Source organism: Pteropus alecto, unplaced genomic scaffold, assembly GCF_000325575.1.
Source record: "Pteropus alecto unplaced genomic scaffold, ASM32557v1 scaffold326, whole genome shotgun sequence".
NCBI lineage: Eukaryota > Metazoa > Chordata > Mammalia > Chiroptera > Pteropodidae > Pteropus > Pteropus alecto.
Window position 1 is genome coordinate 1,184,361 of NW_006438873.1, and position 9,617 is coordinate 1,193,977.

Genomic DNA, 9,617 nt, shown 5'->3' on the forward strand with positions numbered 1-9,617 from the left:
GACGCCGGCGGCCCCGCCCCCGTCGCCGTCGGGCCCGCGCCCAGGGGAACAAAGGGACGCGCTGGGTCCTAAGGGCCGGTCACGTCCACGTCTGCGCACCTGGCACCTTCGCTGGCACAGAGCGGGAAATAACCCACCCGCACATCCCCAACCACGTAGAAATGTCTTTCCTCACACAAAGTACCCATCTGTTGACCCAATCAAAGACAGGTACCGATACGATGAGCAGCGGGAAAATGGCTGCTCCTTCCCGTAATTAACATGGCGCCTGATAAGCTTCAAAGTCCTCTGGAGGGCTGAGGACAAGATGGAGCCAGCTCTTTTCTCCTAATCGATCGCAATCGGAACTTCCATTTCTCTTTTCTCTTGAGGCAACTCTACATCCTACCCAGGAGGAGCCCAAGGCTGCGAGAATGGACTCCAATCTGCCCTCATCTGCGCTATCACGCCCTTGCGTCGACACGGCGAGGAGATGAGCGCTCGAAGGGTTGCCCTTAGTCTGGATGGCGCCAGGTCACTCTCAAGCCACGCCCCCTTCCTGCCCTCACCCAAGATGGCGCCGACCTGACTTCTCTAATTGCCAGTGCTGGGAAAGGGACTAGAAAGAGGGAGAAGGGCGGGTGGCTGGGACGGGAGGGAGGCCAAGAAGGCGGGAGAAAGGGGGAGTGCGGGGGAGAAGGGAGCCGAGGCGGAAGTCGAGGGGCCCCCCGGGTGGAAGTGACGCTGCCCCCGCTGCCCAAAATGTCGGCGCCCAGAGGGAGGTGTAAGTAATTAAAGAGGAAAGCCGACTGACTTTCCTGGCCTCCCGGGGCGGTCTCAGGGTTCCAGAACCCCCGCGCCGTAGGAACGAGGTGGACTCGCCCGTCCGTGGATCCCGCCTGACCTGCCCTCGAACCAGGCGCCCGGGGCCGCACCTTTTAGAGACAGGGGGGAGGGGCACAAAAGGCAGACTCTCGGGGCCTGGGTCCTCGAGCAGACTGGGGAGGGGGGGCAGGTCCCTGAGGCGACTGGGTGGGGAGGGGTGTGGCTTAGTGGCGGCTAGGGCGGAGCAATGACTGGGAGGAGCCTATGGGGGCGTGGCTTAGGTTGGAAATGGACGGGGGCTTGGTGGGGGCAGGACTGTGGATGAAGTGGGAGAGGCTTGGGCAGTGGGGCGGGGCTTAATAAAGGGCGTGGCTCGGTGAGCATGGTTGGAGTACCCTAGGTTGAAGGGTCCTAACTGAGGCTAAGTGGGAAAATGAGGCTCAGTGTGAAGGTTGCAAGAGCTTAGTGCAGAAGGGGTGGTATTTGTTCAGGGGTGTGGCTTAAAGTGTTGGGCACACAGTGAGTTTAGTAATTTGGGGAGTCTGAGTGGAAATATCAAGTCTTTATAATGGCAGATAAAATGACGTAAGATTCTGGGGCAGGATTCAGAAGGGCTGAGAAAGTGGGAGGTGCTGAGTGGAGGGGGTCTCGGAAAGGATGGGGCTTACGGAAAGGCTGGGATTAAGGACAAATTGAAAGGGATTTTGGAGGCTGTCCTTAGTGGTTTCTTGATGGTGGGACTTAAAGAGGACACTCGGAGGAACTTAGAAGACAGTAGTAATCAAAACATCTTACGTTTTGAGACTTTGTTGTGCGCAGGCCTAAGTAAGCAGGCAGCCTAGTCCTCACTGCCACGCAGTGAGGTAGGTCCTCCTATTATCCGTAGTTTGCGGGTAAAAAAAGTTTCGGTTTGGTTTTATACGAGGTTCCAGGGCATTCCATCCTTAGAGGAGAGTGGGAAGAGCTTAGAGGGGAGTGGGAAGGGGATTGTCAAGGAATACTAGAGGTTCTGGGAACCGTGGAAAGACTTTGGAAGGAGTAGGCGAGACTCATGCAAGAGTGGGCGGGGCTCAACAGTAGTAAGTAGGGCTTAGAGGAGCAAGAGTCTTCTAAAAGATGGGGTAAGGCTGAAAACACTCAGTGGGGAGAAGCGACTTGGAATGATCAGGAAGGGTGGCAGATGAGTGGGAGAAAGGTTTGCAGAGAGTGGGAGGAGATTAAAGAATGTGGGTGTAGTCTTGGTGGGCATGGCTTATAGGACAGTGGTAAGGGCTCCCTGGGGACAAGTGATGGGTCTAAGTCCCAGGGGCCTCATGGGGGAGGGCTGATGAAGAAGTGACTCCCTCACCTGCCCTCGTGTCTTCCCCGCTCTAGAGAGCCCCCACCCGCCACTGCCCTCGTGCCACGCCACCATGGATGATGCCCCGCTGTCAGCGCCCCCGGTCCCTGCCCCAGCCCAGGCCCCAGCACCGCCCGCCGCCGCCCCCCGCGTCCCGTTTCACTGCAGTGAGTGTGGCAAGAGCTTCCGCTACCGCTCGGATCTGCGGCGCCACTTCGCCCGGCACACTGCGCTCAAGCCCCATGCGTGTCCGCGCTGCGGCAAGGGCTTCAAGCACAGCTTCAACCTGGCCAACCACCTGCGCTCTCACACAGGCGAGCGGCCCTACCGCTGCTCCGCCTGCCCCAAGGGGTTCCGAGACTCCACCGGCCTGCTGCACCACCAGGTGAGTCCTGCAGGCTGGCCCAGCTGCCTCCCAGGGCTGGACACGCCCTTGGAGCCCCCGCCCCACTCTGGGCAACAAGCAGCAGGCCCAAGGCCCACTCACCCACCTCCTCCCCTTAGGAAATTTTTTCTTCCTCTCTCCCTGCCACAGTGCCTGGACCAGTCAGAACATGAGGGGTTTCTCTTTCAGTCACCACTCAATCCACAAAGGAAAACAGACAAAGGACATTTACCCCACCTATAGGCTGCTCCCCTCCCATCCCCCTGCTCACAGGCCCGGTCCCAACACCAGCATCTGCAATTTTGTTTACCGTTACCATACTGTTTTTAAATACAGATTCACCACGTTGTACTTAATTCATATATTAAGCGATTATCTATTGAGGGCTTTTCCTGCTCCCCAACACCGTGGTCACCAAAGTGAAATCAATAGAGTCAGCTCCAAGAATTGAATTCCATTGGAGGTGGTCAGGAGCCAGTGAGACCACTAACAAGAAAGCAAATACACAGGCAAGAATATTCTGGAAAGGGAGAGGTGTTGGGAAGAAAATTTAAAAACGACAAGGAGCCGATGTGCGGGAGTAAAGAGGAGAGAGCTGTGGGCTACCAGACAAGGTGAGGAAGGGCAGGGCAGGGTGATATTTTAGCTGAGCCCTGAAGTATGAGCAGGCATTGCCATGGGAACAGCATTCAGGCAGAGGGAACTGCAAGTGCACAGGCCCTGATGTGGGAAGGAGTTTGGTATGTACAAGGAAGGGATGGGAGACCATGTGGTTGGGGTAGAGCAAGCCTAGGTCGAGCAGGAGGTGAGGTAGAGGGCAGGCAGAAGCTGAATCATGTACACCTCTCGGCTATTGTGAGGAGGGGGACTTTATTCTATGAGCCGAACATTCACGCTACAAAGGTAAGTAAAACCAGATGTATCACTGGTCTTTCATGCTTGTCCCCTCCTCTCCATCCCCATAGCATTTGCCTTGGTTCAAGACCTTGCATCATGTGTGTTGGCCCCAATTTCCTACTTCCTGTCTCTCCCCCTCACATCCAGCCTCTGCTTCCATCATGGTGACCAGGATCCCTTCCCCCTCCACACACACACACACTCAAAACCCCTGATCCTTGGGATGATGGTGGAGCTCCCTAACTTGATGTGACATTCACAGCCCTCTAAGGTCTCACACCTACTCACTAATAGTTATAATTCAACTGAGCATTTATTGGTCACCTATAATATGCAGACACAGGGCTAGACTTTTTGGGAGAAAGGGGGAGAGACAAAACAGAGTACTCCCAGAGCCAGGTCTACTAGGAGAGACATTAGTTCAACAACCAGGTTAATGTCAAATTGCAAGTGAGGCATGGGGGGACAGAGGCTAACCATATTCTGAGGCTGATACAGGAGAGATCTGGAATGGTCCAGGTCAAGGATGGAGTCTGGGCAATTTTCCTGAAGGAACACTCCCACTTTCTACTTCCCATCCTGCCCCTGGCAGACATGACTAATGTAGCACTGTGCTCTTTCTCATCTAGCCTCACACACAGTCTTCCTCACAGCTCTCCAGGCAGACACTACCAATCAGTGGGACTCTACACTAAAAACTTGTGTACACTGTCTCAGGACTCCTAAATAAATCACAAAGGCCAATATCAGCAGAGACCTCTGTAAGCGAGACAGTCTTACTTAGCCACCTAGCCACATTTCAGGTTTTCAGCAGCCACATGTGCCTAGTGGTAACCATATTGGACAGTACAGATATGGAACATTTCCATCACTGCAGAAAGCTGTATTGGACAGTTCTGCTGTAGAAGGTTTTAGAGCATGTACCTGGAAGAGCCACCTCCCACCCCAGGTGATTACAAAAGCCCCTCTCTTGCTCAACCCCCCACTCCCTCATCTCTCACCAATATCCACTGATTTAGAGGACATCAGTCAGACATGGGAAAGTTTGTCAATAATTCTAGTTTCTAGGAATTGACTAGTCATTTCATGATGACTACCCTGTCCTTACAACAAAGCTGTGAGGTGGCACATCTTATTGTGCCCATTTTGCAGAACAGAAAAGCAGAGCCTCAGATACCTGTCCCAGTTTTCATGGTGGAAGGTAGAGCTGGGCTTTAAACCCAGGTCTGTCCGTGCTCAGAGCCTCAGCACTTAGCCACTCCCAAGGAGTCCCAGTCTTCTGAGTGAGCTTGTTGGCAGTGAGTAACAGTGAGGAGAAGTGGGGGAAGAATTCCCCAGACTCAGGGGACAGCACATGTGAAGGTCCCGAGCCTGGAGGGACTAAAACCATGCCAGTGTCTAAAGCAGAGACAGAGGAGAGGATTGAAGCTGAATGGTAGCCTTGTAGACATGACAAGGAGCTTGAGCAGCATCTCTCTTGGAGATCAAGAATCTAGTGCGGTGGCCCAGACCTTCAGCCCTGACGCTGTACTCTCCTTCCCTCCAGGTCGTTCACACTGGTGAGAAGCCCTACTGCTGCCTAGTCTGCGAGCTTCGATTCTCCTCACGTTCCAGCCTGGGCCGCCACCTCAAGCGCCAGCACCGTGGGGTGCTCCCATCCCCAATGCAGCCAGGTGCTGGCTTGCCCACCCTGAGTGCGCCCTGCTCTGTCTGCTGCAATGTGGGGCCCTGCTCAGCATGTGGGGGAGCCGGGGCTGGCGGCGGAGAGGGCCCGGAGGGGGCGGTCTCAGGTCCGGGCAGCTGGGGGCTGTCGGAGGCGGCAGCTGCTGCGGCGGCATCGCTCCCTCCGTTTGCGTGCGGTGCCTGTGCACGGCGCTTCGACCACGGCCGTGAGCTGGCGGCCCACTGGGCCGCGCACACCGACGTGAAGCCCTTCAAGTGCCCGCGCTGCGAGCGCGACTTTAACGCCCCAGCGCTGCTGGAGCGGCACAAGCTGACGCACGATCTACAGGGCCCAGGTGCGCCCCCAGCAAAGGTCTGGGCTGCAGGGGCCGGTGCAGGGCAGGAGACCCCTGGTGAGGGTTGCGCCCTGGAAGCGGGTGACGCCCGGCCGGCCTGGGACAGAGGGCTTCTCCTGGGCCCCGCTGGAGGTGACGTGCCCCAGCTGGGCAGGCTGCTCCCTGAGGGCGGCGGGGAAGCCCCCGCGCCTGCAACCACCGCGGAGCCATCAGAAGACACCCTGTATCAGTGCGACTGCGGGACCTTCTTCGCATCGGCTGCGGCCCTAGCCAGCCACCTGGAGGCACACTCGGGGCCAGCCACCTACGGCTGCGGCCACTGCGGGGCGCTGTACGGGGCTCTGGCCGCCCTGGAGGAGCACCGGCGCGCCAGCCACGGCGAGGGCAGCGGGGCGGAGGCGGCCACTGCGGCCCCGGAAGGGGAGCCCGCGTCTGGGGAGCCTGCCTCTGGCTCGGGCCGTGGCAAGAAGATCTTCGGCTGCTCGGAGTGTGAGAAGCTGTTCCGCTCGCCGCGCGACTTGGAGCGGCACGTGCTGGTGCATACAGGCGAGAAGCCGTTCCCGTGCCTCGAGTGTGGCAAATTCTTCCGCCACGAGTGCTACCTCAAGCGCCACCGGCTGCTGCACGGCACCGAGCGGCCCTTCCCTTGCCACATCTGTGGCAAGGGTTTCATCACGCTGAGCAACCTCTCCAGGCACCTGAAGCTGCACCGGGGCATGGACTGACCTGCGCCCTTCAGCAACGACCACCCAAATCCAGAAACAGGCCCTGCGATGAGGACATCGTGGCTGGAGAGATGGGGCCACCAGAAACCCACACAGGCCCCTGAGCTGGGGGGCAGCAAATAAAGTGAGAGACCCCTCAGCTTGGGCGTCTCGGGTCTATGGAGAGACTCCCGAGCTTGAAGGCCCCCTGAATCCGTGCTGGATATCCTCAAATCAATGGGCCCCTAAGCTTGGGGACGTCAGAATGAGAAACGGGTCCTCAGACGTACTTCTCACCTTCCGGGACCTAGTAAAAGATGGGCACGCCTCCCCCAAGGGAAGTCTGCCCACTCCCTGAGAGCCATCATTCCCAACGACCTTGATCTGGATAATGTGTGTGTGGGAGGGGGGGCATGTCCTCATTTTCCTGAATCCCCTCCAAATGCTACTCCCACAGTCACTGGTGCCCCCAGATAATGGATATAGCCGGAATCTGCCCCCCCCGCCCCCATTTCATTCCCTCTGCAGAAAGAGGACCAGGGTCGACACCCCCCACTCAACTCCACTCCCCAGTTAGGTCCCTCTCCCCTTCTAAGGAATGGATTGACCCTTATGATCTCCCCAAACACTAGAATAGGCTGGTTTGGAATCCCCCTGCCCAGTAGAATGGACTGGTCCAGATTCACACACCCCTGTTCACTGGAATGGGCTAGCCCAGGTGGTGGCCTGCATCCCACCCTCCTTAGAGTGAATAGGACAGACACTCCCCCTCCTCTTCCACGTAGTTCCCCATTCTGCGAACTCAACCTGAGTGGAAAGTGGTGGGCACTGGGGTATCCCTCCCGCTCTGCCATAGCAGCTGTCGGTCTCTCTCTCCATCTCTGTTGGGTCGTCTGTCTCTGTTCCTCCCAACCCCAAGGGGAAGAGGGGGTTGGCTAGGGGGTCCCCCCTGTGAGCCTCGACCTCACCCCCTCATCTCACTCCCCAATGTCTCCAGGACCCCAATAAACCTTGTCCTGTCAGTCACTGCCGTCTCTTTCTGGTCTTTGGCTCTAGGAGGTGGGGATTTCTTCCTTCCTGACTTAAGACAGGCACCCTAAATAGAGACAGAGCCTTCATCCCTCTCTCTGAGAAATGTTAGGTCCTTCAGATAGTGCATGACTCTTAAAATCAGAGATGGTTTCACTCTCATCTGAATGAAACCTTGCCCCCTCTCTTTTTTATCATTTTGTTTGGAACACTGCCCCTTAAACACAAGGTCCACCTCCAAGGACAGACGAGCTCCCTAGGATCAGACAGGCCATTTCTAAACCATCAATGCGGGACATGCCCCTTAAAAACCTCTACCCCTTAGACTGCCTCCCAGGCAACTGAATATGTATCTAAGAAGCTACCTGGGACCTCGAGGTTAGGATCTGCCCATCAAAGAATGAGTGGGCCTTCAGATTGTTTCCTAGGTGCCAGATTACATTCTCATACCTAGTGCCCATTCTGTGCCAGGCACTGTAAACCCTTCTGGGGACCCAACAGTGAACAAAATAACTCCTCATGGAGTTATAGTCTAGTATGTAGCTGACAGGGTGTAGAAAAGAGTAACAAAGAAATGAAAAAGGCAATTTCAGAGGCTTATGATGCTCTGAAGGAAATGAGGAAAGGTATTAAGAAAGTGAGTGGTTGAGCTATGCCACCTTAGATGGGATGATCTGGGCAGACTTCTCTGCAGAGGTGGCATTTGATCTGAGCCTGGAAGGGCGAGGAAGGAGCAGCCAGGAGGAAGGAAGGGTGAAATAAGGTGGAGAAGTCAGCAGGGGTCAGGTTGCACAGGGCCAGGTGGGTCACAGTAGGCATCTGAATGTGCTCTCTGGGCCACAGCACACAAGATCCTAAGTGTGAAAGGTTGTGACTGCTCTCACACTACAAGGGTCCCTGTGGTTGCTGAGTGGAGGAGGGGCTGTTAGGGCAGGATGGAAGCAACAGAGGACAGTCTACCAGGAGAGAAGTGTGCAGGCCGGCCTGGACCACAGTGAGTGTGTGTGTGTGTGTGTGTGTGTGTGTGTGTGTTTAACGGAGGAATCAGGAGGGATTGGTTGGGTGGTAGCTTTGTATTAAGACTGGAAAACTGGAGAACAAGATTGGGTAGGAGCAACGGGGACCAAGAGTTCCATCCTTGGTCTGTGCTTCTCAGCTTTAAGATGCTTTGGAGGTGGGCATGCTCTAAAAAGGCTGCAGGTGTGCCTAGCCTCTGACACTGTAATCTCACTGCTAGGCATGACCTTAGAGAAACTCGTGTCCCCTGCACCAGGAGACACATTTAAGAACATTCGCAGCAGCAAAATGTACAGCCCCAAACTCAGGCCAACTAAAATGTCCACTGCTATGCTCTGAATGTTAGTGTCCCTCCTGCCCAAAAAATTCGTATGTTGAAATCCTAATGCCTGACATGATAGTCTTTGGAAGTAGGGCCTTTGGAAAGTGCTTAAGTCATGAGGGTGGAGCCCTCATGAATGGGATGAGCACTCTTATAGAAGAGACCCCAGAGAGGGCTCTTGCCCATCCACCATGTGAGGACACAGCGGGAAGGTGCCAACCAAGAATCAGGAAGAAGGTTCTGACTAGAAGGTGATCATGCTAGCATCTTGATCCTAGACTTCCAGACTCCGGAACTGTGAGCATTGCTGTTGTTTATAAGCTACCTGGTCAGTGGTATTTTGTTACAGCTGCCCAAATGGACTAAGATATCCACCAATGGTAAAGTGGAGAAATAAATGGTGGTGTGTTGTGCTTTGGAATACTATACAGCAATGAGAATGGATGAGGACAGATACACACTTACATGAATGGAAGTCACACAGAAGCCAGACACAAGAAGCCAGATGCATAGGGTATGACTCCAATTCTATAATGTTCAAAAACACGCAAAACTAAACTGTAATATTGTTTAAGATGCACTGTGGGTACTGAACCTTTCAGGAAAGCAAGGAAAACATTTTTTTCCATAAAACTAGGACAGTGAAGTTGGACAGGTTAAGCTGGGGTGGTCACACAGGAGCTTTCTGTGAGCTCTGGGGTGACTGCCAACATTCCATTTCTTAACCTTAAAATAATTATTTTATAACTATTTGTTAAATTGTGCATTTATATGGTGCCCTTTTAATCAATGCATCTTATATTTCAAAACGAAAAAAATTTTAAGGGGCATATATTTGAGGGGATATAAAACAAGTATGAGGCTGGCCTTCAAGGAAGACTTTTTGGCCTGGAGAGCCACAACTGCCCATTTGAAAAGGCTCCAGATCAAGCCCCTGGAGATACTCAACCTTAGAAATATTCTTTTCCACTGTGCCACTAATATCCAGGAATCAGAAACCAGACTCATCCCATTGGGGCTAAAAACAAAACACCCCAAACAAACAAAACCCATCTGCAGTGGAGAAATAGGGCCTGTCCCTTTAGATACAAGTGCCCCTCCC

At 54.4% G+C, this 9,617-nt stretch overlaps 2 protein-coding genes across 8 annotated transcripts in view; one reads left to right on the plus strand and one right to left on the minus strand.

The window, feature by feature from the left end:
- Positions 1-521, minus strand: part of ZNF524 (zinc finger protein 524) — a 3,614-nt gene extending 3,093 nt beyond the window's left edge. For 3 of the 4 annotated variants that reach the window (XM_006915939.3, XM_025049629.1, XM_025049625.1), the window contains exon 1: positions 215-521. The gene's annotated coding sequence lies outside the window, so the exon portion shown is untranslated. Of the gene's footprint in view, positions 1-99 lie in introns of all 4 variants that reach the window. The other variant, XM_025049628.1, reaches the window with a different exon arrangement.
- FIZ1 (FLT3 interacting zinc finger 1) lies at positions 74-7,173 on the plus strand. 4 transcript variants are annotated; one of them, XM_015592577.2, is made up of 4 exons: positions 74-210; positions 372-513; positions 2,179-2,528; positions 4,972-7,173. In XM_015592577.2, the coding sequence occupies exons 2-4, from the start codon at positions 504-506 to the stop codon at positions 6,166-6,168; spliced, it is 1,557 nt and encodes a 518-aa protein (XP_015448063.1). In that variant the 5' UTR covers positions 74-210; positions 372-503; the 3' UTR covers positions 6,169-7,173. The 4 variants fall into 4 exon arrangements, with proteins under 4 accessions (XP_015448063.1, XP_006916002.1, XP_024905381.1 ...); XM_006915940.3 differs by lacking the exons at positions 74-210; positions 372-513 and adding an exon at positions 546-763; XM_025049613.1 differs by lacking the exons at positions 74-210; positions 372-513 and adding an exon at positions 1,057-1,667.
- The last annotated feature ends 2,444 nt before the right edge of the window (positions 7,174-9,617 follow it).

Excerpts from the sequence above, each read along its gene's own strand:
- FIZ1 (XM_015592577.2), top strand. Across the intron at positions 2,529-4,971 it reads CCGGCCTGCTGCACCACCAG|GTCGTTCACACTGGTGAGAA; the intron begins GTGAGTCCTGCA and ends CCTTCCCTCCAG.